Source organism: Heloderma suspectum, chromosome 7 (assembly GCF_057233095.1).
Source record: "Heloderma suspectum isolate Gila_16-S chromosome 7, 16-S_ref, whole genome shotgun sequence".
NCBI lineage: Eukaryota > Metazoa > Chordata > Lepidosauria > Squamata > Helodermatidae > Heloderma > Heloderma suspectum.
Genome location: NC_139464.1, coordinates 110,633,289 through 110,661,138, shown reverse-complemented (window position 1 = coordinate 110,661,138; position 27,850 = coordinate 110,633,289). Strand labels below are relative to the sequence as shown.

At 43.9% G+C, this 27,850-nt stretch overlaps 1 protein-coding gene across 2 annotated transcripts; it reads right to left on the bottom strand.

The window, feature by feature from the left end:
- Nucleotides 1–95: 95 nt before the first annotated feature.
- Nucleotides 96–27,073, bottom strand: LOC146340179 (NADH-cytochrome b5 reductase 3-like). 2 transcript variants are annotated; one of them, XR_014784486.1, is made up of 10 exons: nt 26,947–27,073; nt 13,035–13,166; nt 11,626–11,698; nt 7,602–7,708; nt 7,059–7,188; nt 5,902–5,985; nt 5,727–5,812; nt 4,065–4,164; nt 937–3,005; nt 96–485 (listed from the first exon to the last, which is right to left on the bottom strand). XR_014784486.1 is itself a non-coding variant. In XM_084811098.1 (9 exons), the coding sequence occupies exons 1-9, from the start codon at nt 26,965–26,967 to the stop codon at nt 2,833–2,835; spliced, it is 906 nt and encodes a 301-aa protein (XP_084667224.1). In that variant the 5' UTR covers nt 26,968–27,073; the 3' UTR covers nt 100–2,832. The 2 variants fall into 2 exon arrangements, 1 of the variants encoding a protein (XP_084667224.1); XM_084811098.1 differs by having other exon boundaries at nt 100–3,005.
- Nucleotides 27,074–27,850: the final 777 nt, after the last annotated feature.

The following is a 27,850-nucleotide window of genomic DNA, read 5'->3' as shown; positions in this document are numbered from 1 at the left end:
TTGCTGGGTTGACTCTGCTGATGCTTTTTTAATCTGTTTGGAACTGGATACAAAACCCCACTTGGTCACAGTCTAACATTAACACAAAAGAAAATCCATGAAATTAATGATAAGCAAATCAAAACTTTTATTTCTACCACAAAGAGTTGGGAAAATCCAATAGCTCAGTAAGCTGGATAGGTAATACAAAACAGTTCATATGAACCAAGCCAGAGTTATTCAACATCAGTAATACATTTAATAAAAGTTAAGGCTCCTTTGCCCACAGTGATATAAACATTAAGCAAAATAGGTATGTTGACTTTTCTTTCTTTCTGCTGCAAGAGCCTGTTTGACAAAGGAATTTAGTGCATACAGCAATAGAACTGTTCTAGAGTTTGGTTTCCTCAAGCTTTTGACTTTTCCACTAGCACTAATCTGACAGCCAAACTAGATGTGACACCATTAACAAATGTATGAGTAGCTTTTAAAGAGTAAACTGCACACTGGGGGGGGGGGGGGCTTTAACCCTTTGCCCTCTGCAATGGTCCTGATCCAAAGCATGCCCCCGCTCATGCTATTTACTTTTTAAAAAGCCATCCAGATGCTTATGCCAATGACATAACATCTAGTTTGGCCGTTAAGGTACTATTACTTTAGCGCTCAAGTTATGGTATCAGGCTGCAATCCTACTCCCTTCACAGAGAACCTCACATGACTTCAGCATACCCATCCACATGCACCAAGAAGTGTCCGGTAGCCTACTCCCTCCCAAGACACCGCACGTAGCTCCACTTCTGCTTTTGTTGTGAGTAGCCTGCATGCAGGAGACCTGGAAGTGACTGAAGCCTCAGATGCTTCAAGGCATGGGAGAGCTGAACGTTGTCATGAATGGTCTGGCAGATACGTAGCAGGAAAGGGGAGAGCTATACTGAAGTCTGCTAAGACCTTCTATACCGTGTGTGGAGGCACAAAGATCACAAAGGAGGCAGGATGGACTATACTGCAAGATGATGCAGTTTGATACTTGAAAATGAATTGGTGCAGTATAACCCATAAGTCAGATATCTATGAGAAAATAAGCAATTCAAAGAGTGCCTAGAATAGATCTACATTTTTTGTCCAAACTTTTATCAAGTCTTCTAAAGCAATGACTTTTATTTTTCTTGGGCTGTTTGCTGTCAGTGGCACACACAGGCTTTTAGTTTTAACTATGTAGTCTCAAAAGTGTTCTTGACACATACGGTTTATGTAACTTGGAAGATTAAGATGTTTCCTTTTTTCAACCATCTTTTATGAAGGACAGCTTCAGCTGGATGACCCCCATTAAAAATCTGTCTCTAAAATAGTTTTAACACCAACTTTCATTGTCAAATAGACAGTGACTAAAAACAGAATCCACCGAAGTTCTCCTGCACAAGCTCTTCTGAAAGGGATGGGAGATACTCAAAAGCACTTACTTGTTCCATGCATAGCTCAGTTCTTTTAAATGTAGCTTGTGCGGGAGAATTTCCCAATAGACAGCGCCCTAAGCCAATTAAAAAAGGAGAAAGGAAGAAGTTGGGAAAGAATTAAAACATACATTTGGGAAAGTGAGGCCTTATTATCATGCATACACTTTCAGACAAGCACTGAATGTCACTTTAGTGGAAATGCTGCCACAAAGGGGTTTGTTTTAAAACAATTGGAGGCCCACCAGTTAGAACTTTAAAGAAATTATTAGTTTCAAATGCACACTGATACACAGTTGTTTTTGGAATTGTTGTAATTTCCCTCCTTATCTTAAATATAGAACCCCCAAATACAGTGGACACCAGGATGTTTTAGTTTAAGATGAAATCTCTTCAGACAACAGTATAAATTATTACACTTAAAATAAAATATAGGCAATACTTCCTCGCAAATCTTTTCAACTGACTTTTCCATATCAGACTGTAGCATTCCTGGAATAACTGACACCTCCAAACTAAACATATCAGAACTTGAATACGGCGCTTAGAAATCGGTGAGACTTCTTTCTGTGTAAATATATTTAGTACTGCAACATTAGGCAACCATTTCTGTTCAACAGGGCGTGGCGGGGGTGGTGGTGGAGAAGACTTAAGGCATAAGTTTGTATAAAGCTTGGCTTGGGAATTATTAGCAAGATAGATCCGCTTTATTTTCTCAAGTGTCCTCCAGCTTTCTGCTGTCTCACCCTATCCATAGGTTTCTATGTGTGTTTCTTTGATGTAAACAGAATATTCCCCAAATTAGTTAGACCACCCGTCTTCAAATAAAGGCAATAGTGATTTTTTAATGAATGAAGTGTGCACATTTAATACAGGTATCCTTAGCCGTCTCATTCTAAAGCTTTGTGACAAAGATAGCAGGAACAAAACACTTCCTCCACCAGCTTGACACCTGGGTATCGGGCAGACACGCTACAGGTAAAAAACTCTTTGGTGTTGCAACATCCTGACTCCATTTCTTTATTCATTATGAAAAGGACTTAAACATAATCCAGTAGCCTTATTACAGATTTGATAAGCACAGCAAAGCTAAAAATACCATATATGACACAGTTGTCTGTCTATAGAATTTTCAACACGGCACTAGTAAAGAGACACCAAGGATTGTATCCAATGTTAATCTTAAATCCCATTCATTTTAATGGGTCTACTCCAATTAGGTCAAACACTGGATACAATCCCAAACTCATATAGACACTTCGGCAGCCCCTCTGAATGCAGCTTCACACCTCTGTGCATCAGCCGCTCTTGGTTTTTAGTCTTGTTCCCTGTTGTTCCAAACAGCTTCCTTCCATTCTCTTCCCTACCTACACATTCTACTTTATCCTGTCTCCGATCCAGTTTAGTAGGCAAATCTCATCTCCTTCGAATAGTTCAGTTTCTCCAGGCTGGGAATGCAAGCATACTGAATCATCGGAGGAGGGCCACACATGAGGATGAGGGTATCATCTTGCGGTGGGGGCATGTGGTCCTTGATCATGTCTTGATTCACAAATCCTTGGCTGTAATTCCAACCTGCATTAGAGAAGACCACAATTTTTAAATGATCTGCTTAAATAAAAGGCAATTCTGTGCTACTGAGATGCAACAAAGGTACCACTTTGGGTAATGCCACCTGCTTAACCTCCAAAGGCAGAGGCATTCCAGAGAAGGGCTTCTGATGAAGGTGAAAGTTCTAAAGTCCCGGGCAGATTCATGTGGACAAAGGCAGTCCTACATTTAATGATCCTGATTCGCACAAGTGAACGTCATCACTTGGCATTGTAGTCATCGAGGGATAGTGTGCATATACGGAGGAGCCATCCCCAATCCAACACCACAGACAGTAATTCCGTATCACCTCAAACACAATGCATTTCTAATGAGTCAGTTCACACATTCAGCTCCTTGTGCTGAACTAAGCAATGCACACGCATGTGTGAAGTAACCTTTACTTTGTTTTTCTAAACTGCCTGGATACCTTGCTGAAGGGTAATATATAAATATTGTAAAAAGGTATATCACAAAAGGGGTTCCCATGTCAAAGCTGTTCAATGCTGACTGATTATGTCATTTAATCAATTTCCAATCATCTTTTAAATTTCAAATGGAGGGTGCAGATTCTTTTTGCACAGACACCAATATTTTCCTGCCATTTATTGCAAGTACTGAAATCACAAAACCTCCTGGAACCATGTCACACTTTATGCAACAGCAAGCCGACTTTCTTGCTGCTGGTTCTGCGCTCAACGCAATGATTCAACTTCACTTAAGAAGGTTAAAAATGTAAATCGGAACACAGAGATCCTTGACACACTAGAAGCAGAGTGAAGGAATGCCTATGACAGAGCAATCCTAACATCACAGAGGTGGGTGGAAATTCCAGGGTAGACCTACTGCCATACCCAAAGCCCTGCCAGCTCACTGCAGGCATAGCAGAGTGGGGGGTGGGAGCCTTTCCCTACGTTGTTTCGACCCTTCTAGTGGGGGTGTGGGGAATGGGGACCTTAGGATCCATGGCCTCCTCTGACATGCCCGTTTTGGCGCCGAATGCACTGGAAGACCACTGCAACTGTCGTGGAATAAGGTACTTACCTTCAGGGGCTCTGTCTAATGTGTACCACAGTTTGAAGCGGGCCGAATGCTGAACCTGCAACTCCTCAAGTTCTGGGCGCAGTAGAATATCATTCTCCGTCTGTCCAAGAAAGGAAGAGTCAGGCTTGTATTTTATATGTCCCTGCTGTATCTAAGCTCTTTAAAAGGAGTTTAGGATTGATTAAACCACGGCCAAACAATGTTATATTATATAGAAGGGGGCAGGAATGATACTAGGAAGTAAATGTAAAAAGGCATAAATTTGACCAATAGTTTGAGAGAGGTCAACTCGCCTTGCTTTTCAAGACCAGCGAAGGATTTTTGCCTTGCTATTAGTAAATCTGGCTCTCTAATTTGGTTATGGCACCACCCACTTTGATATCATGGGTGGAATACGCCAAAAGTGGGAAGAGTTTACATCACTATAACCCTACCTACAAGATATCACAGTGCATAGTTCACTGGGTTGTCTCTCACAAGTGACTTGTGCCACTTTGGAAGCAAGTTGGGGAACTTCAGCAAGAGATACTAGTCCCCACTTTAAGACGACAAAAAAAAACAAAAACTGGCAGAAAAAACAAGTATGAAAGGACAAATGTTTAAGCCTTCCATCAAATATTATTTAACAGTCATGCTATGGATGTATACAGAGAAGCAATATTATGCCATGCAAAATTATTTGGCACCGAACAAAATATTGTCCCTTGAGTTTCAAGGAAGGAGAATTTGTTTGCACCTGTTGTTGGCGCACACCTATTTCTGAAGAAGCCTACGCTACAGAAAGGTTATTCTTGGATGGGATTATCTCAAGACAGATGTCACAATGGAAAATAATGTAGAAGTAACCTTGGAGGTGCAAAAGCACCCTCTTAGTAAACATCCAAAATAGGGCTACACGGTTTAAATTCCTGGATTGATCAGTGGTGTCTGAATTTTAAAGTTAAAACAAATTGACTTGGGATCAGCATGTGAATTAGGGGAACGCTTGCTTACTTTTGAGGCTACATTGGTTCTAGTGTAAGAGAATAAAAATTTATTCAGCCTAAAACTGAATAGTAGCTTGCCAAAGCAACTCCTAAGGTAAATGGGTACAGGATTGCAACCTTAGTTTATTAAGATTCAGAGTAGCTTATGCTTCCTTCAATACTAAACATTTATATGATCTTATTAGATCAACTAAAAACCATTCAATTGGTTGTCAGCTCTCTAAACCATGATTCATCCTACTGCAGACAAATAGTACAACTGAATGTGAATATGCAGAAATCACAACAACCTTCAGTCTCGCAACAGTGTCAGTAAATGTCCAAAAGCAAAAAAGAATGCAGGGTCTAGATTCTAGAGAATGGTCTGAAGGACCTAATCCTACTGAAGTCAAGCAGCAGCGTCCCAGTAAACCTTTGAGATGGGATACTATAGGAAGACCACATGCAGACAGCTTTGAGAACTTCAAAGGAAAAAAAATAAAGCTGCATTTATCTGGAAGGTCCATTGAAAGTAATGCAACCTATTTTTAATAAACATGCATAGGACTGCAATGCACAACAATGAATATTTCTAGCTTTAAACACTCGCCACCCTATTTTTCTCAGCCGTGGCAAAATACTGCTATTCATTCAGTTTAATATCCCACCATAAATAAAATTAAGGACTTCCATTTACCTGGTTAGCAAAGAGTAAGTGACAAACTGTGGGGTCGTCTTTGTCCTTCACCATCGCTCGAATGAGCTGCAGCATAGGGGTAATGCCTTCATGGAAACAAAAATAGCCACAGTCAAAGAAACTTCATCAAAGCAAAACCAACACAGGAAAGAAGGCAAACAAATCTCTTCTGTACCTGTTCCTCCTGCTATCATCCCAACATATTTCACATGTTTAAGAACCGGTTCAGATTTCTTATCTGGACGAATGGCAAATACACCTGCAGAACAAACAAGGAAGGGAATGAGCCAGGGTGTCATGACTCTGAGCAGATGTAGAATGCTGAGAAGAATGGAGTGGAGTATAACACGCCGCACCCCCATTTTCCTAGCCTGATATGGGAGTGATGGAAGAAATCCCTCAGGTCCTCAGCAGGATAGGAACTTCGGGCCATGTTGCCAAAGGAGAAAACGCACTAGAAAGGTAGCGGGGAAGCTCATCTTGAGAGCTGCAAGCAGGATCATAACTCAACTCCATCCAGAGCGGGATATGGCTAGACTCCCCATTAGGGTCTTTTACTCTTGCTCTGGTTTATTTATTGCAAGCCTTGGAAGGGTAGCTAGAAAATTATAAGTCAGAGCCATGGTGGTAGAACTCGTGCCTTCAGATGTAACACCGTCATGGTTTCGCGTTAAGAGAATGTGCTGAAGTAAAGGGCTCCCCCACCCTCCCCCCTGTGCACATGGGGAGAAGGAGTGTAAAGCTTCCACCAGGATTTGTAACAAACCAGTTTCTAGTCCTAGAATGGGAAACTGGTCAGTTATAAACCATCAGCAGATAGTTTATACTTCCTTTGCATGCAAGGAAGGGGAGGGAGAATGTGTGACTATCTGCTTTAATGGAGGGGATGCGAATTCTCTGGGATAACGTCTGTTCTGTGGCAACCCATGTTATGTGGCATCCAGCATCAAATCAAAACAGAACAGCTTGGTTTCCTCAGAGTCACAAACTACTACTTACACTCGCCATGACATGTTGGGGAAAACAGATGCAAAGTGAGCCTGGCTTCCTATATCTTCAACAGATGTCTTCAAGAGAGAATTCCAGTAGATGCACAGGGATATGAGAAGTTTGTTAAACGTATAGGAGACTCATCTTCCATTGCATCTGGTCAAACTAGGCAGGGCGCTTTGAGCGAGTGAGGACTACTAGATTTACAGGCGACTCTGGTACTAACATAAAGCATTTTGGTGTTTTTTTTTTTAATTAATGTTCCCAGTCTCTCAGCTATCCTTAAGCAAGAGACCAGAGTCTCTCTCTGAAGCACGTCTTATTTATAAAAATCAGTCTTGCCTTTCCCCTTATAGACAAGCAGTCCACTGGGTCCACGGAAATCAATGGTGTCCCCTGTCTTGAGGTTCTCCAAGTACTGTGACATTTTGCCTCCTTCAGGGAATTTTGGGTGAACTCCTTTGAAATATATCTATTTAAAAAGAGACATAAATGGAAAGATACCTTTAAAACCAAGCATTAGTTTATGAACAGGGTTAGATTTAGATGTTGTAAAGGGGATGTTTAGAATGTTGTAATATAAGAATGAGAAACATCACACACACACACGCTGTAAATCCAGGCTGATCAACTCAGCATCCATTGGGGTGAGGGGGCATCCGCGAAGGCTACAAATGAGACCAAGTACCACACAGAGTTCACTGTAATGCAATACTTCAAACACCAGTTTCCCTTGAGCCATGCTGGGGAACAGATGTTTTACTGCAACTCCCACCGCTGGCTAGGGATGAGGGGAGCAGAAGTCTAAGAATAGACTGCTCTATCGTGTTCCCCACTGCTGCCCTAGTGGGATCATCCTCAACAACCAAAGCTGAAAGCCTTTACCTTCACAACAAGATCCACAAAACCTTTGTCATCATCACTGCTGACTGGTGTGTAGGGCCTAACCACCAGATTCCCATCGATTCTTGTAGAGAGGTAAATGTGCTGCCCTACAGGAAAATGGAAACATTTTAAGCTTTGAAGAGGGTGAAGGAACACAGGCTCCTCCAGTTATTTATCTTACTGGATACTACTGCACACACTCCCAAGAGACTCAGGCAGAGTTTTTTGAAGTTATTTCTAAAACTAAAAACAAATCTACAGAAGAAAAACTTCAAACAATCCACCAGAACTAAAGATTTGCCTCTAAGCCTCCTCAGCCCCAACATCAATTTAACAATTTCTATACAGAGCTAGCTCAAAGATTTATTTCCCCAAGAAATTCTAATTTATTACATATTTTTATGATTACATTTATACACCATCTCTCCTTCAAGAAAATCAAGACAGCATACATAGTTCTCCCCCTTCATTTTATCCCCACAACAACCCTGTGAAGTAGGTTAGGCCAAGAGACAGTGACTGGCCCATGGTCACCCAGTAAGAGGTGGTGATTTGAACCTGGGCATCCCTAGCCAGATATTCTAGCCACTGCATCACACTGGCTTACATCTGCCCTGAGCTCCCAAGTGGTCTCTTATCTGAAAGCCTACAAAGCCAAACTTGCTCAGCATTATACCTGCACTACGCATCTTCAGACCATTTTCTGGCTCTTTCACTTTCTCTTGTCCTCAGGCACATCCACTGAGCAGAAAATGTGGCCTGTAGGCCAACAGGTGGGTATTCTCGCCCTATAGCATTCCCAATGCATGGTTTTACGCAAGTTCATATTACACATCACTAACTCATGCCTTGGTTGACCTACTACTGACTACTTGGCTATACCTATTTCAAAGCTGATTTGAAGGGACATCTAACAACTCTAGACTAGTGCTTGGCTGTGTAGGATGCTTCTGCTCTTTCTCAAAGTTAGGATGCTGAAACCCATGGTAAAAGGGACAGAGGAATAGTACCAAGTATAAAAAACGGATATTAGCTTGGGCGGCATTAATAGAAGTAGAGCTTCCAAATCATGTGAGGTATTAGTTCCCCTCTACTCAGCACTGGTTAGGCCTCATCTTGAGTGCTGTGTCTGGTTCTAGGCACTACACATTAAAAAGGACACAGACAAACTGGAAAAGGTTCAGAGGAGGGCAACAAAGATGATCAGAAACTGGAAACAAAGACTGGAAACAAAGCCCTACAAGGAGAGACTGAAAGAACTGGGCATGTTTAGCTCTGAGAAGACTGAGGGGAGATATGATAGCGCTCTTCAAGTACTTGAAAGGTTGTCACAGAGAGGATGGCCAGGATCTCTTCTTGATCATCTCAGAGTGCAGAACACGGAATCATGGGCTCAAGTTACAGGAAGCCAGATTCCGGCTGAACATCAGGAAAAACGTCCTGACTATAAGAGCAATATGACACTGGAACCAATGACCTAGGGAGGTGGTGGGCTCTCCCACACTGGAGACATTCAAGATGAAGCTGGACAGCCATCTGTCAGGGATGCTCTGACATGGATTCCTGCACTGAGTGGAGGGTTGGACTCGATGGCCTTATAGGCTCCTTCCAACCCTACTACACTATGATTCTATGAACAGTGCAACTGCATTCACCTGGACAAATCATCATCAGAAGGGGCTGATCAAAAGGAATCCTGAACTGAAAATGCATGAACTTCTAATGTTGCAGGAAGATAAGAGGTTTTGTGGCATAGCTGTATCTAGGCCATACATTAGGTGATGTTTCAAGCAGCCATTTCTACATTTCCATGCGGTTCGTGCATAAAACTTTCTTCCATCAGCAACCAAACCTTTTAGCTCCTGATATATAAAAGAGATGACAGCTAGTAAATTGTTCTTGAAAATGTGAGGAAATCATGCAAGTTAACATCTTCCCTCAAAAATGAAGCTAGGCTCACATGGTACCGATCAGGAGGCTGGGTTCACAGAAAAGTTGGGAAGAGTTTAAAAGCTAGACACTGAAGCAACACCTCTTTAACGGCAAGGGCAACATTACAAAGTCCACTGTTGTAGTTACAAGGTTGTTTATCTATTAGTCCCTACACAGTAGTAAATAGTATGCCTTTTTATAATGCTACCACCTAAGGGACCCCGTCTTTAAGTACAGGGTACACAGTATGGGCAATCTCCCAAAGTATGGGCAAGTGGACCAGCAGTGAACATCTCACAGTGCTTTCCATAGGCAAGACAAGGTTTGCCTTGCCAACAGCCAAAAATAAAAGTAACTCAAAAATGTTTATGCTATTTGTCCTCCAGGAATTTGTCTAAAAGATAAAAGGAAGTATTTCTCACACAGCACATAGTTAAACTATGGAATGTGCTACTACAAGATGCAGTGATGGACACCAATTTGGATGGCTTTAAAAGGGGATTAGAGAAATTAATGGAGGATAAGATTATCAATGGCTACTAGTCAAGATGGCTATATGCTAACTCCAGTCTCAGAGGCACTATGCCTATTTATGCCAGTTGCTGGGAAACACAGGCGGGAGGGTGCTGTTGCACGCATGTCCTGCTCATGGGCAGCGGGTTGGCCACTGTTTGAATAGAATGCTGGATGAGATGGATGTTTGGTCCGATCCAGGATGGCTGTTCTTGTGTTCTTAAGATTTAGAACAGGGACAGAACAACATGCATTTCCCTGTCCTGTGAGTCTCTGGAAGATCAAAGGAGCAGCTGTCTTCAATTACAGATTCCAATCAGCCACCAAAACAGAAAAAAAGAAACTGTGCTGCAACCAGAGACATAGGCTATTAAGTCACTGAACCACCAATCCCAATCCTTCTCATAGCAAACAGCTGCACAGAGAACACATAGAATGCTGAGCACCATTCTGTCTCTGTCCACGCTGCCACTTTTGTCCAAGTGGGAGGTGGGCGAAATTCAGAGAGACAGAGACATTTCTCTGCATTGCTGGTTTGGAACTTCTTTTTTAGTCAATATTAGCCAAATTTGGAGAGAGAAGATACTTTATGATTAACTAACTGTATAAAAGGTTGGATTTTGCATGAAGAAAAATATGGACCCATCAAACATATCAGGGATGTTGAAAAGTAGTTTGACAATACTGCTTCTTGTATCTGACGGCATTGCCTTTATTGTATTTATTCCCCGTTTTAATTCCATGTTGGAACTCAAGGCATCTTTCATAAGTTCCTGGAAGATTTCCAATTCAGGCATTGACCAGATCCAGATCTGCTTATGTTTAGCACAACTGCTGCATACGTTTCTACTGTGTGTGCAGCCCTCCTTCTAGCGGCACTAATTATTTTTTAAGTCAGTTTTTTTTTTAAACAATCATAGGTCATGATAATACAAACAGAATAAATAACCAGTATATTACAATTAAAACAGAAGGTAAACAAAATTAAACAAATCTGTGAACGTGAGTAGAAAATCCCAAACTGCCAAATTAAACCTCAACATAAAATTCCATGAAGCCGGTTTCCAATTTAATTTTTTATAAGTGGCTGTTAACCAAACCATAAATAAAACATACAAAGGTAAAATCAAAATTATTAACACACTTCTCCAGTTCAGTCTTTTACATTTGCCTTATAAAATCTGTCGTGTGCCTTGGCATCTCTTCCCAATATGTTCATATCTTTTGGCAAACTGACCGATTAGTTCCATTTTTTTTAACAAGTCAACAAGATTTTTTCCTCCAATACCTTGTGTCAGAGGATAACTAAATAATGTTTTAAAAAACAATAATAACTATAATAAAGGGACCCAGGGGAAAATTCTTTCCCCCTGAGCCTCACTCTTCCTGCCAAGGAAAAGCAGCTACAGTTGTGGAAATATTCAAGAGGAGCTGCTGCCTATGAAGTTCTTTCCTCTCCAAGCCCACAATTTAACCAAATGAATTTGGTTTCTATTCCATTCCCTTCTCAAAATTACTTCCATAATTCCAAGTATGCTACCATGTTAAAAACGTTCATTTCCTTCGTGTAAAAACATACCAACAGGGAGGCCTAGAATGTGTTCTGGAGTTGGCAGGGCAAAACGAAATCGTCTGGTGTCATGACTGATATTCTGAAAAAGGAACAGTAGTCAAGTCAATCCTTAAAAAAAAAATGTAATACATGCTCTGTCCAAACTCTGTTCTTATTCCACCCACATTTATAACTGAGATATAAACAAAGGTTCACGGTCTGTTTGTACAGGAAATAAACATGCTTGTTCATAAAGAAACTAAACACACACAGATTTCCATGGATTGCACACAGGTGTGCATTTTGTTAACCTGTTAAGAGAATTTCCTCCGGGTTACTCTCTATCAACCTTTCCCAAATGGTGGATTAGAACTCAGAGGAGTTGCAAGTCTTGTGAACAGGAAACTCAACTGGCAGAAAATTCACATCTAACAGGGGTTAGAACAGACAGGTAGACTAAGAGCTGATGAACGCATTCAGAAAACCACGAGTTATGACAACAACTGTATCATTTTCAGAATGCAAGAACTAAGTTGGACGTTTAGACTATTTCGTGGGTTTTTTTAAAACATCATAATTCCTTGCATGCAGCAATTAAGGACTGGTCCACAAGTGGGTGTATACTGATTAGTACTCAGCACTTGGTGACCTGGTTCACACGTAACAACAAACCCATAGTTTGCTGTTGGATTAACCATTAGGTTATTTAGCCCCTAAACAACCCAGCAGTCCAGGTTCTCACATCAAGCTGCAAAACCCGCAAAGGAGCTGATCGTGGGTTGTGTGCCGAAGCGGAAAGGGTGGGTACACCGCAGGGAGCACTGCCGTTCGCGCACAACAACCTATCTGTTTTTGAACAGCTGAATGTGTGAACTGGCACTGTTGCCAAGCATTGTGTTTGAGATAACTCCGGCTGGAGTGTGAAAGTCCCAGCTGTGTTTTGGATCTGCAGTGCTCAGTTCGAACAGGTAAGACACCACTTCTGGTCATCAAGCGATGAACCCACATGCAGGACCCAGACACTGCACATCAGGCTCTCCCTGACACACTAGTTTTTCCACAGGCAGAGAATTTACCCATGGGTGAGCAGCTAGACATGTTGCTGTCCTCCCCACCTGTATTATGAAGTGACACAGTACTTCGGATATTGGGCTGTTTAAACAATGTTTAAAAGTACAATCAATAAATGTGTACCAATCAATATTTCTAAGTTCATAGATTTGTGCAAAGGCACAAGCCTTGTAGATAGTCCCCTCAGTAGCACTATATTCTACTCCATGAAGGGTGACAAATATGGTGCACTTACTATAACGTATTACAATCCTACATTTACCGCCATACGCTAAAATTTATCACACCTATCAGAACCGTTTGTGGATCCTGTCCTGTCTGAACTGGTGTGGTGGAGGAACTGAGCAAATGTGAGTATTTATTACCTCTTTGTCGATCAGCCTTAATGCGTATTTCACTTCTGGATTCTCCAGAGTAATGGCAGGCTTAGACTTGGAGAAAAGTCTCATGATCAAGCTGATCACAAAATATACCGGAGACAGTACCACGTTTCCCAGCTGTAATGAAAAACACAGAAGGTACTAAACTCATTGCTATGACTCAAAAGATAAATGGAGACAACCTCACCTCAGTAAATTGCTATGAGCAAAGAACTCCAAGAGCAGATAACACCTCATTAGTGGCATCTAGTGTGAAGGACCCTCTGTACATATAACCTATTTACCACGAAAGCAATACACATGGTATTAATAAGCAGAAAGGGGATGGAATGAGAAAATAAAACATGTTATATGGCTATTTAAAGTACTTCACATACATTATCACAGTTATCCTTTCAACAATTATGTAAACGAGGTCAGTGTTACGTTCCCCATATTGCAGATGATGGGGGAGTAGGTTACGGTTAATGGAGGCTTTACTCAAGGCCATGTGCTGAATTTGTGGTTGAGGCAGTATCTGAATTGGGGACTTCTCCAGTTCATTCTCATAAATATGCCAACAAATATTCTGTCACTCATAGGGCATATTTAATTCAAGGTCACTACTTCCAAGCAGTGCTAACCAGGTTTAGTTACCTTTGACTGAGAGCACACTGGAGATCTATGGTATTTTGTAATATTTGCTTTACAAATACACACATAAAGCATAAAATGGAAGCAAATACAAATCTGCTATCCCACATCAGATCCCCAAAGTGCCTTCAGCCAACTCCCCCTTCCCCGCACCTCCTCTGAAGTGCCAATTTCACATACATACACACCTGATCCCTCCCTTTGGCTGTGTCTCATTTTCCCTAAGCTCTGATTGATATGTCATTCAACCATACAGAGATTTCTAGGTATTGGGCCCCACCAGCCAACCATTCTATTAACCAGCAATTTGCCTAATAAAAGGAATGGTCGACCAGCATCCATATTATAAATATGCCAATTACACTCACACGTCCCTAGTATGTTAGCTGGGGCATCCGCTTAAACTGAGCCAGAGGTCTATTCCATGTATATCCCATGTTTCTTCCACCATACAAGTCAAGGCGCCATACACAGGGTTCCCAGGCAATGTTAGCCAGGCACTGACCAGGCCAACATCTGCTTAGCTTCAGCAAGGTGGCTGCATCATCAGCCCATCTAGAAATTATCATATTATTTCTTAAGCACATAAACATCAAGATATCGTACAATAAAAAGGGATATAATTAAGAAGAACACGGAACAGAAAAATCTAAAGATCATACAGGATGGTTAGTGAAGTTGCATGTATGAATGACAAAGGTGCCTAACTGACGATAATACATCCGAATGGCGGTGCCTATCTTGGCAGAGGGTACACGCATGTTAGATTGCAGGAATACCAAGTGGGTCAGATGCTTGTGCACAATTATTAAGCTGCAACAAGCTTCTCACTTGCTAGTCAGTTTTATGCTCCCACTGAAGGGGAGGTTGCATGATGGGCCAGATCAAACTCCCATCTGCGAAACTGGACTGCCACTAGGTCTTGTCACCACAGCCATTGCTCCCCAGTGGGTTAGCAACTGGACTGCTAGTGGGTATTTCTCAGTAGGCTGCATCTGACAATGAGCCCTCCAGTCATTGATTCCTATACCAACTGCTTTCACTTCTTCACTTCCTTCATTCCAAGGAAATGGAATCCCTAAATTCATTCCTAAATTCTTCACTGGATTTGGCTTCATGACTGAATCTTAACTGAACTTCCTACATGATGGAAGCTTATGCAACTGGTACATGGTTGACCATCATGGCTTAATTTCCAATAAAATACTAATAAGTACATACATAAAAATCTGCCACCATGCAGGAGAAGAGGAAATGGGAGATGGGGGATATTTACATTGGGCAACAGACACAGAATTTCATGAAATGATTTTAGTCGTTTAGAAATACTGCAGATTTATAAGCCCATGGTCCATCTTACTATAATTTATCATTCCTCCAAATCCCCAGTTTCATCTGGGGATGACCACTAGAATTCAATATCTTGCAACATCTTCATACTCCCAGTTTACCCAATAACATTTAGAATACGCAAAACTGTATCTGCCTCATTGGGTGGGACCAATATAATAGCTTCAACTGTTCTGATCTATTTTGTGTGAGAATATTTCAATTGTGGGTGCAGAGTGTAAGATTTTTTTTTTTAAGTAATTTTTATTTGCAGTATTTATATACCACTCCACATCAAAGATTTCGGAGCAGTTAAAAACAAGATAAAAAATAAAAAAACGTATTAAAACCATTAAAACATTTTAAAAGAAACAGATTCTGAACTTAATAAACCACAGCTGGTCATGCAAGAAAGGCCTCACAAAATAACAGTGTCTTCAGGAGATGCCGAAAGCAACACAACGTTGGTGCCTATCTGACCTCCAAAGGCAGGGAGTTCCACAGGAAGAGGGCCACTACACTGAAGGCTCTTTTCCTGGTGGACTCCAGCTGGGCCATGGGTCCATATGGAACCACCAGGGACATACCCTCTGACCTCAGTGACCAGGAAGGTTGGTAAAGAAGAAGGCGCTCTCTCAGGTATCCTGGTCCCAAGTTGTTCAGGGCTTTGTACACTAGTACTAATAACTTAAACCTGGCCCGGTAGCCAGTGCAGTTCCCTCAGCAAAGGAGTTGCATGCTGAAAAGGGGCAGCTCCTGACAACAGCCGCGCTGCTGCATTTTGCACTAGCTCCAGCTTCCAGACCAACTTCAAGGGCAGCCCCACATAGAGTACATTGCAGTAATCCAGTTTTGAGGTTATTAATGCCTGCACCACCATGGCCAAGCTATCCCTGTCCAGGAGAGGCTGTAGCTGGTGAACCAGCTGAAGCTGGTAAAAGGAACTCCAAGCCGCCGCAACCACCTGGGCCACCAGCGACAATGATGGATATACAAGTACCCCTAGACTACGGACCTGATCTTTCAGAGGGAGTGCAACCCCATCCAGAATAGGCAATGAGCCAATCTCCTGGACCTGGGAACCACTCACCCACAGGGCTTCCGTCTTGCCAGGATTCAGCTTCAGTTTATTGGCCCTCATCCAGCCCATTACTGAGTATAGGCACTGATCCAGGACTTGCACAACCTCTCCTGATTCAGATGTTACAGGGAGATAGAGCTGCATGTCATCAGCAAACTGATGGCAGTTAGCTCCAAATCCCCTAATGACCACTCCCAATGGCTTCATATAGATGTTAAACAACATGAGGACAAGATGGTACCCCGCAGCACCTCATAGCTCAATTGCCAAGGGGCTGAGGAATAGTCACCCAATGTTACTCTCTGAAATCGGACCCATAGGTAGGACTGGAAACACTGTAACACAGTGCCTCCTATATCCATCCCACAGAGTCTATCCAGGAGAATACCATGGTTGATGGTATCAAAAGCCGATGAAAGGTTGAGCAAAATTAACAGGGTCGCACTCCCCCGTCCCTCTCTTGATAGAGGTCATCCATCAGGGTGACCAAGGCTGATTCAGTCCCCTAACGACATTGAAGCCCAGATTGGAATGGGTCTAGATAATGAGTATCCTCCAAGAGCTCCTGCAGTTGCTCTGCTACAACTCTCTCCAGTACCTTCCCTAAAAAAGGTGTATTTGCGACTAGGTGGTAGTTGTCTAATACTGTTGGGTCTAGAGTGGACTTCTTCAGGAGTGGTCGCACTATTGCCTCAAGGACAGCAGGGACTCCAAACTCAGATATGACTCCAAACTCGGCACATTCAAGAGTCTTCTGTAAAACAGCAGATCTAGTTGGTTATTTTAGGATGGTTATGCTGTACAATGTTTTCGAACTGTGGTGCTGGAGAAGACTGTTACGAGTCCCCTGGACTGCAAGGAGGTCAAATCAATCAATCCTAAAGGAAATCAACCCTGAGTGCTCATTGGAAGGACAGATACTGAAGCTGAAATATTTTGGCCACCTAATGCGAAGAGAAAACTCTCTGGAAAAGACCCTAATGCTGGGAAAGACTGAAGGCAAAAGGAGAAGGGGACGACAGAGGATGAGATGGCTAGATAGCATCACCGATGCAATGAATATGAACTTGAGCACACTCCGGGAGAGAGCGCAGGACAGGAAGGCCTGGCGTGCTATGGTCCATGGGGTCACAAAGAGTCGGACATGACTGAATGATTGAACAACAACAACAATGCTGTACAAAAAACAATGTTCATGTTATAATGCCACATCATAATCAGATTAGCCGTTTACGTCTAGTTTTGGCACCAGCAAATTCGGGAGCTCATAGTTTTTGGCTTCGGAGAACAACTGACCCTTTACAATAAGGGACATGTGACAGAAACATCCTGTTTCTAAATACAGGAGGAGAAAACTCACAATTGAACGAGTTATGCACCCAGGTCCTTTAAGCTGGCACTGTGCTGGCTCATCAGTGCCACACTTCAAATGACACAGAATAGTGTGACCTCTTCACAAAGGTAGGTTTTTCAATGCCACCAAATTCCCTGCAACCCAAGCAGAATAAACAGTGGCCCATACATCAGAGGATAAATCCAGTCCTACCAGCCTCAATAAATTGCCTTTTTACTTCAGCACCATAGATTTCGTATCAAGCTCCATCATTTCATCAATGGCTTTCCATTAGCATACATAAGCATCTGTAGACACAAGCATATTTCTGCCACTGTAGATTTAGGAGACAACTGAAAAATTAAATCCAGCTTTCCCTAGCCTAATCAATAGTCAGCAACTTTCAATATTTTCACATAAAGGTTGCAATCCCATTCTCACTTGCCTGGGAATAAGCCTCACTTAACTCAGTGGAACTTACTTTTGAATAAACATATATAGGATTGTGCTGTCAACTGTGCTTCTGGTACATCTACAAAGTGCTTGAACACAATAAATACTTACATCTCGCTTCCAAATGTTTATCATAAAACAACTAAGAGGTGTGTGTATGCGTATGTATATGTATGCATGTATATATAACTATCAAGCTGTCAAGGAACAGAATGTTTCCTCTTATTTGAAAAAATACTATTTTCTTTCAAGTGGACACAATCTAATGGTATTGATGCAATCAAGAATATCCATCTACTTCCTCCAGCTGCAATATTAGATATTCCCAGAGTTGGCACTAATGTCCATTAATCACAAATGCAGGAAGCTTTTTGTTCTTAAATAGAACATAAGCACTCTTATTCTCAATGTCCTGTTGAAGTTGAAAGCTCTTCGTCAATATCTTGAGCACAGTTTTGTTGACATAAGTAGGTGCAGAATACTAATGAACCACCCCAATATTTTAACTATCTTTGTGCCCCATAAGGGTCTGGATCTCTTTGCACCAGAAAGCCCAGATACACTGTTATTTTATTTCATTTTTTATCCCTTCTTTTAAGGAGCTTGGGTGGCAAACCTAATGCCCCCATTTGGGGACTTGAACCCAGTTCTCTCTAGTCAAAGTCCTGACATTCTACCCACTACTTTGGCAGAAACTATTACTACCTCCACTCCGCTCATGCTTTCAAATTATATCAGGGGGTGGTTAACCATTTCCTACTCTGCTAGCTTCAGTTCTGCCCTTCCACACTCTCCTAATTCCATCTCCTACAGGTTGCCCAATCAGAGCCAACAGTGCAGTATTTACAGAAGCTCTCACAGTTCTGTCTGTGCCATCTGGCCTTAAGCCAGAAGAGAAATCCTCTTTTCTAAATTTTGGACAATTTCTTATCAATTCTTCTTGACATTTGAGTGTTATCCTCTCACAGAGGGACTCAAGTCAAGACAGAAAATTGTGGCATAACGAAAGCAGGCAGGGCTGGGTTGTTAGCACTGCAGCCTGCCAAACCAAGATCCTAAGACTGAAGATGAGACTACATACAGGAATATGTAAAGGTGGGCTTACATGTTACGAGAGATGCATGGCTGCTGCTAAAGACAGCAGCCCTATTTTTTTCCCCTTTCCCTCAGCTCCATTATAATATCTAGTAAGTAAGTACGTGTAATGTGAGACACAGAATCATAGCATCATAGAACAGGAAAATAAGACCACTGAGTCCAACCCCCTGCTCAATGCAGGAATCCAAGTCAAAGCATCCCTGACAGATGGCTGTCCAGCCTCGTCTCGAATGCCTCCAGTGTGGGAGAGCTGACCACCTCCCTAGGTCATTGGTTCTATTGTCGTATTGCTCTCACAGTCAGGACGTTTTTCCTGGTGTCCAGTCGGAATCTGGCTTCCTGCAACTTGAGCCCATTATTCCATGTCCTGCACTCTGGGATGATCGAGAAGAGATCTTGGCCTTTCTCTCTATACTTTCAAGTACTCGAACAGTGCTATCCTATTTTCCTTCAGTCTTTTCTTAAAGTGAAACACGCCCAGTTCTTTCAGTCTCTCCTCACAGGGCTTTGTTTCCAGTCCCCTGATCATCTTTGTTGCCCTCCTCTAAACCTTCTCCAGTTTGTTTTCCTATCCCACTGTGTTGGCTGCTGCTTGTGGGAATACAGAAAACTGAAGTAAGATGTTGTTACATGTCTTTCTAAAGATTATGAGGGAGAAAGATGCGCTCTGGTGATTTTGGCAGGAGCCATGTCTCTCTCATTCCTGCAGCATGGAGCAAAAACTACACATAAGCTACACATAGATAGGAGTAGGTTAAAAGTGGCCACAACTCTGTGGATTAGAGCTGACACCATTTGGTGTGGCATAGGGCAAGGATCCAGAAATCAGACCGCTATCACCACCCAGCCCATATGCTGGTGAAAACACTGATGGCGTTGGCAGGAATCGCAGATCCACCACCACGGCATGTGCCAATACCATCAGCTGTTCCTGAGCGTATGGCAGTCATGGCAGATTCCGGGCTAGGCTGAGCCTTGAAGTGACACCAGCAGGTCCCTTATTGTGATCGCCCAGTGATGAGCCCACCCTGCTGTGGATCCAGCCCAATGCACCCGCAACACGAAGTTGTGACAGAAATGTATAACCATGCAACTTAAGACAAGCTACATGTATTACTATGAGGATGGCAAAGACCCTTCCACAGAGACAAATCACAAGTGCAGGTAAAACTCCTTCCCAGTCCCATCAACCAGCAGCTAACCTTTGTCCATGGCAAAGCAATGAGCAGGACAGGTGGGCTGGGAAGTGGGAGACAGCAAAGCCCAGGTCAGGCCCTTTTTTATATCTTAAGGGCAGACCAGAGGGAGAGGGTTCTTTCTCAGGTCCGCCCCGAGGCCCTGCCCCTAGAAAAAGCCTGGCACAAGCAACTGGTTTCCACAGGCGATTGGTACAGTGCAGCCAGGCAGAAAACCAGCTTGGCCTGCCACTGGCCATGTGAGGAAGAGGAGGATCCCTTTGCTCCCTCCCCCAACCCACACAGGCATGGGGAGGGGGGAGGGGGGAGGGCACCGATAAGCTGGGATGAGTTGCAATATCTAGGATTTGTAATGTCTAGTTCTACCCTGAAGGAATTCGGTACATTAAGGGTGCAATCCTATGCATGTTTAGACAGAGAAGAGGCCTACATTGCTGGCTGGGGAATGCTGGGAGTTATAGGCCTTTTCTCTGTTTAAACATGCATAGGACTGCACCCTTAGCCTTAAGAGAAGCTATCTGAGACACTCTTAAATATTCTATAAATGGGGAGCAAACATGTGTTTGTTATACACAATCAGTTAATTTAAAAGCCTCATGGGATTCAGTCAAAACATGGAAAAAATCTTCCCACAGTATAGAACAGGCTTCCCCAACCTAACGCCTCCCAGAGATGTTAGACTACAACTCCCATCATCCCTAGTCAGTATGGCCCTTGGATGATGGAAACTAGAGTCAACGAGTCAACCACACCTGAAGAGGACCAGGTTGGGGAAGGGTTATACAGAATCATCCCAACTTCAAGTGCTCCCCTACTAAGAAAACAGTGACGGTGCAGAGGGGAAGAGCGTTTGAGACATCTGCATCGATTTCCTGTACTTTCACATTTGGAAGGCCCTCTCCATCTCAAGAATATACGCATTCTTATGAGGGAATACAAAACTATATCAAAATGTTTCTTGCCCTTCCCTTATGGTGGTGAAAATTAGGCTCCTTTTTACGGAACAAAGCGTTTGTTATTGTTTTGCTTTTTAAAGAAGCAAAGCAATAAGCACTCTATTCTTAAAACATTCAGCACTAACCGGGACCGTAGCCGAGGATTCTTGGCTCCAGTTTTAGGGTGTGGCAAGCTCTGATTTAACACTCTGGGAAAGTTAAAGACCTGCGGAATGGCCAGAGAGAGTGGTGGGATGAATGTCCCGATGCCTCCTTAGAAAAAAGCTAGCCATTTCAATCTGCCAAGTAGGCCGTAATAGACCACGTTTTGTAACTGTCTTAAGCTCATGTAACTCTTATCAAGTTACTTCTGCCACGAAACGTGTCCCACTGCCACATTTTGCTAACATCAAGAACGCACAAATGTTATGTTCTATGTATTTTCCATTGCCTTTACAAATGCCACTGATTATAAAATAGGATATACATCTAAGACATACTTGTACTCACTGTGATGTTGTTGTTTAAAAATCTAGACAGCTTTCCCCAACCTGGTGTAGAGTGATGTTTCATCAGGACTGCATCAGGATGGGGAGGAGAGGTTTAACCCTTCCCTCCTTCACCTCAACCCCAGCAACACCCCCCCACACCTCCTGCAGCAATTATCCTTAGAAAAAAGTCCCAATTGATGCCAATGTGGGACATCTGCCTCCCAGGAGGCTTCAAAACACTGCCAGTCAGCTGAGCCAGAGAGAAGGCAAGCAAGCTGAGAGAGAAGGCAAGGCATGCAGAGGGGATAAAGAAGGAAGTGGCAGTTCTTCTCTGTTTCTCTTCTCTCCATTCTCCTTTGTTCAGTTTTCTTTTTCCCCTTTCTCCTGCTCCTCCATTCAGCGGGTAGAAAAAAAGGAAGGAGAGAAATGAAGCAAAACTAAGGATGGCACAGGAGACCCATAGTTATAAAAAGGGCGGAAACAACCATCTCACTGCCTGGATAGGTCATTTCCTGGTTCACACTGACGATATTTTTAAATATGCCCAGGGACAGAAGGAAGGGCTGCCCACATAAACCACTGGATAAATCCAAGATTTTAATGTAGCTATGATTGAGCAGGGCAAAGAGGGCAAATAAGACAGAGCTCAAGATGGAGAGGAAGCAGGAAGTTACAAAGGGAAGGGAGGAGAAAGCAGGATCCAAGAGCAGAGGCAAAGGAATGGAAAAAGCCTGGATGGCCAATGGAGGGGATAAGAAGAGAAGTCGAGTGGACCTAAAGCTCTCCTGAGGAAACCAGAACCTTAGCTCATTGAGAAGCTACACTTCCTCCTTCAAGAGGGAGCCCTCGCATGTCATCCCTCCACAGAGGAACAATTACCCCCACAATCCTGAGCCAACAGCCTCCTCAGCCACAGGCTCAGGTAACACACGCACACCAGATATACACTGCAGCATTTGGGGCCCCACTTGTTTTAAACAATAGTGTTCCAATTTAGCTTTTAAATTCAACAGAATGTAAAAGTATTTATCTTAGTTGCTGAATCTAGAGCGGTTTCCCGAACTATTCAAGCATCCAGAGAGTTAGAAAGTACGTAAGCCAGCAGCCTTCACGTTAAGAGAAGGAGTAAGGCAGGCAAGGAGAGTTGCTGAAAGTAGTGCAAGGGGGAAGAAAGAAGATAGTGCTGATTCTTGTGAATGATTGCCACCAAGATTTGAGGCACATTTGGGGCACATCTCAGGTGGAAATATGCAGAAGTTTCAAGACAAATTGAGTGGATAGCAACAGCCAACATCACTTGTTGCACCATACACACTGTATCTCTCAGCATATCAAAGGCTACTGGCATATCTACCCAAGGTTGTGCTATTATTTTTTCCAAGCAAAATGCCTAGGGAAAATAGATACAGACTAAAACAATAATAGTAAAGTTAGTCCTAATATTCTATGTTATGTGGCACGCATGTTCTTCATACTTCTATTGTTTGGGGATTAGGGGTGGGGAGAAAAGTACGGAGCTAGGCATCAATACTGGCAGGATTTGTTTTAATGTGCTACATTTTTATTCTGCTATTCTTCCAAGGAGATCAGAGCCTCACAACAACACTGTAAGGAAGCCTTCCCCAACTTGGTGCCCTCCAGATGTTTGGGACATCAGCCGGAGCCAGCACGGCCACTGATCAGGAATCCTTGGAGTTGTGGTCCAAAACATCTGGAAGGTACCAGGATGGGGAAGCTGTAAGGTAAATTAGGCTGACAGATTGTGTCACGCACAAGAACGGCTAGTTCATGGATGCATGTACTTCCTTGATTCGTCCACACCGTTGAATGACAACAGAATGTGCGAACTGGCTCTAATGAAAATGACTGTGTGTGAGGCAATGTGAATATTATGTCTGTGGTTAGGTCCACGATGGCTAAACCGCAGGTGCAAAACCTCAGGTGACACTGCTATCACTGAGTGACACATCTGCTTCGGCGAAGCAGGCTCAAGGGGACTTCACAAACAAATAGGAATGTGAACCTGGTTTCCCATTTGCAAACCCTCCAGCCACAGTTGGATATTTTTATAGATAACAAAACTGAACAGGGGTCAACTATGTGATGCTGTGGCCCAAATACCAGCCACAACTTTGGAAACAGAAATATCTTATTGTGACAAGATCTCATCCAGAATTCCAGGTGTTTCATATTTCAAGAAGTAGTCGGACAAACAGGATAGAATTCAAAATTATTCTATGAGGATAACAAAAGCCTTAAAATGCAAGCCCGGAAATACGAAGATAACGAACCCAAGTGATTTTAGTCAAGCAGCTAAAAGAAAGATGCACTGTTTTCAAATACTTTGCCATGAACCCTCTCTTTTGTAGACAGAAAAGCAATTGTTTCACCATACTCAACCGGGATAGAAAAAACTAAATGATTTAAACTACTCTGGGCAGACTGTGGGCAGCAGCTTTCAGGTCAACATGACATGTACTACATTTTCTTGGGTCAGAATCCAAAGGGGCACTTACACCTCCACCGATTGTCTTGAGCCCTGCTGCTTCTGTTGTGTAAGTGGTGGTTCCCGCTGCTTCCGTTGGGTGAGCAGGACCCACCACTTATACAACAGCAATTTAGCGCTTCCCAGAGGAAGCCCGGAAACAAGCGGAAACGCTCATTACTTGATTGTGGCAGGTCAGTGGAGCTCTTATGTGAGCCCCGCTGACCCGCCCTGTTCCAGAAACAACGTTTTCACTCTTTCTGGTTGCCCCAGAAGGGCTAAATCTTCCTTCTGCAAGTGGTGAGTCCTATTTGCCGATGGGAATTGGCGGGGTATAAGGGAATTAGCAGAGGTGTAAATGCCGCATTGGATTCTGCCCTTGGGAGATCATCATGGAACAGCTGGATGGGAATTTGACAGGGATGCCGAAATCAGAGATGGACAGGACAAGCCATGGATCTCTCTTCTAATACATTCACGTCAAGTATACTACAAAGGCATCAGAATGTATAATAAAAAATACTTGGGCTCAGTAGCATTTTATGTATTATGCTGGCTAGGGCATGGTGGGAGTCACAGGACTTTTTTCTGTCTGAACGTGCATAGGCTTGCATCCTAAATATTCCATATTCAATTATCAAGCTTGATTATTGTAGACTGCAACATACTTTTTCTGAATTATTTTGAAGAGCTATACCCCATGGCAACTATTATATTAATGCTAAAATATTAATACTAATATTAAGTATTAATACTAATATTGATACTAACTTAGACTAAAATTATATAAATACTAGAAATATTTATCCTTTATCAATACAGAATTCTGGTAATAGTAATAGCCTTTTGTAATCCTATCAAAAAAGGGAATAAGGCTTTTAAGCAAAGGCCTTTTAAGTAATTCTTTGTAGTTATGAGTTTTTTTCTGGTCAACACTGGATACTGAAGTTCCGCTGAAGTCCATGGCACGAAGACTATGACTTTGATTTCAATAGGACATTGTTATTTCTGGCACCCCCCCACAAAGCCCCCCCACACCTAGTGCTGTACAGCACATGCAAAAGATAGGCCCTGCCCCAAACAGGCTTGCAATCCAACAGAAACAAAAAATGACTACAAAACAATGAAGAACTAAAAACTGGAGAAACAGATGCCAAAATTAAACCTATTACAACTTGGTTTCCTGAAATGCCAAAGACATCTTCCAAAGGGGTAGGAGGAAGGGCAAATCAATCAATCAATCAAGGATTTATACTGTAACCCCAAGTATACCTGCTCTTATCTAAGTCACCTTGAGACTGGTACCCACTGCTGCTCCTGCAGGTTCTTCAGAGTGCTTAACAGTGTCTTGAGTAGCGCATAGAAACGCATTCCAGGGAAACCATTTCTGTGCATGGGTTTGCTTCTTGGCATGAGGTATGTTTATTAAGAAGGTATGAGGAATAAGGAGCAGCAAATATCTTAGACCATTAGTTCATCTTGCCCAATGCGGCCTACCCTAGTCTTCCCTAACCTAGTGCTCTCTGGCTGTGATGGGACTGCAACTCCCATAATTCCCAACCAGCTTCTGGGAGATGAAGTCCAAAACATCCGGAGAGCACGAGGTTGGAGGAGGCTGGTCTACCCTGACTAATGATGCAGGTAGATCTCCCTGGTCTCACAGATGTCTTGTTCCTAATCTTGCTACCTGGGATCCAAGGAGGGGCTGAACCAGAGAGCTTGCATTCAAAACGCATGGGTGCCGCTACAGATCTACAGGGACGACAATGTTTTCGAAGGCAAGATGGTTGGCCTACTATTGATCCGAGAAGCAGTGAGAGTGGGTGTGGCTATGAAGCAAGGCCCATTACAATTCAGTGAGACACGGAGTCCAATACTATGCAGAGTTAATCAGAAGCAAGTCCTACTATGCTGTTTTAGGTTGGTATCCCTATGCACGCTTACTTGAACACACTGATGCTTGCATATAAACGTGCACTGGGTTGGACTCCTCCCCCTAAGCAAATGTGCTTAGGGTCAGGCTTCTCTGGACCGCTGAAGTTTTCTTTTTTACACCCATTTAATTTACGGATTGAGCGGAGGACAGGAAGGCCTGGCGTGCTGTGGTCCATGGGGTCCCGAAGAGTCGGACACGACTGAACGACTGAGCAACAACAACAGCAATTGACGGATGACATACAATCGAACACCGCCTCCATATTTATGGCTACTATTCCCACCGCAAAAGCGGATCTTCAGCGGCATGAGGCACTCCCCCGCTTTCTCCTTTTAAAGGTCAACGCTCCGCAGAATCCCTCAGGCTGTACGGACGGCGACAGCCAAACTGGTGGCGACCGCCAGGGAAGCCTGGAATATTTCTCTTCTGAGTTGTCAACGGGCGCTGAGTCACCAACTCCTCCCTGCGAGCCCTGCAGCAGCTGGCGGGCGGGGGAGGCCTCCGCGGCCCAGCTTCCCCTCTCCCCCCTTGCCAAGCCCGCAAGCACTCCCCACGCCCAAAGTGCGGCGCTCCTTCCGGCGCCTCATCCCAAGAAGTGTCGTCCGCTCTCTTTGGGGACGTGTTTCTAGGGCCGCCGGCTCGACCGTTATCTATCTATCTATCTATCTATTTATTTATTTATCTATTTTTTTTAATCTAAAGCCACAGAGAGGACCGAGGAGGGGGAAAGGACACGGCTCCTCGACTGGATCCCCGCGCGCCACTGGAAGCGCGCTGCGCGCCAAGCAAGACGCGCCAGCCCGGCCACGGCGCGTGGGAGCTGCAGCCATCCGCAGGGCCGGGGGGCCCCGTTTGCGGCAGGGGCGAGGCGAGGCGGCGCCTCCCGGCCAAGCACACCGCGGAGCCGCCTCCCCGGCCGGTACTCACGGTGCTCAGGGTCGCCCCCATGGCCGCAGCAGGGTCGTGCGGCTTCGGCCACGAGGCGCGGCGCGGCGAGCACTCTCCTCGGCGCGGCGAGACGGGCCCCCGCTCGCTGGCTCGTCCCGCCCAGCCTGCGGCAGCCCCTCCGCCTTCCCTGCCCCTCCTTCCGCGTGCATCGCCTCGGCGGCTTGTCCATCACGATGAATGGTGGAAGCGCGGGCGTATCTCAGCCCCGGGACTGGGAGGCCCGCCTCGCCCCGGCTCCGTTTCGCTCCTGACGCGCTCCCAGCGGAAGGCAGGGCTCTGTCGGCAGCTGCCCCTGATTTGCGGCTGGGCGGCAGGGCGAGCTTGAGTTTAAGTGGGGAGCGAATGGAAAGGCCGGGGGGCGGCGGGGGGGGGAGCCTACCGGTGGCAGGGGCTGCTGGGAGTTGTAGGACTTTTTGTCTGGCTACACAGGTATAGGGTCGCGCCTTCAGGGATGTAGCCGACTCCGATGGCGCCCACTTTTCATTCCAGAGTAAGCGCCGGGCCTCCGCTCCGGGTCAGGACCCTCGCATGGGGAAGAGGGGCTCTAACCGCCCCCCCCCCTCGCGGACCTGATCCGGACCACCCCCACTCCCCGCCTGTAATTCGTATTGCGAACGTAGTGATCCATTTCCCGGACTGCTATTTCGGAATACAGCCCTGCAGGCAGAATACAACCCTGCAGGCATCTGTGGCCGGGGAGAGGGCTGCATTTGCACCAGACTAAAAACGAAGGGGGAAGGAAGACACCTTTCTGGACGTGCAGCTTTGCTGTTTTAAATCTGTATTTTAAACCCCTGCACTGCCGCTAGGTTTTATTGTGGTTGTAGTGCTATATTGTGGTTTTAATGTTCTGTATATTTTATATTGTTTTATTGTGTGCCGT

Coding starts and splice junctions, on each gene's coding strand:
- LOC146340179 (XM_084811098.1), bottom strand. CDS start 26,967: ATGGGGGCGACCCTGAGCACC. Junction 13,167..26,946: donor TGGGGGCGACCCTGAGCACC/GTGAGTACCGGC, acceptor TTTTCATTACAG/CTGGGAAACGTGGTACTGTC. Junction 4,165..5,726: donor ACTTACTCTTTGCTAACCAG/GTAAATGGAAGT, acceptor TTTCTTGGACAG/ACGGAGAATGATATTCTACT.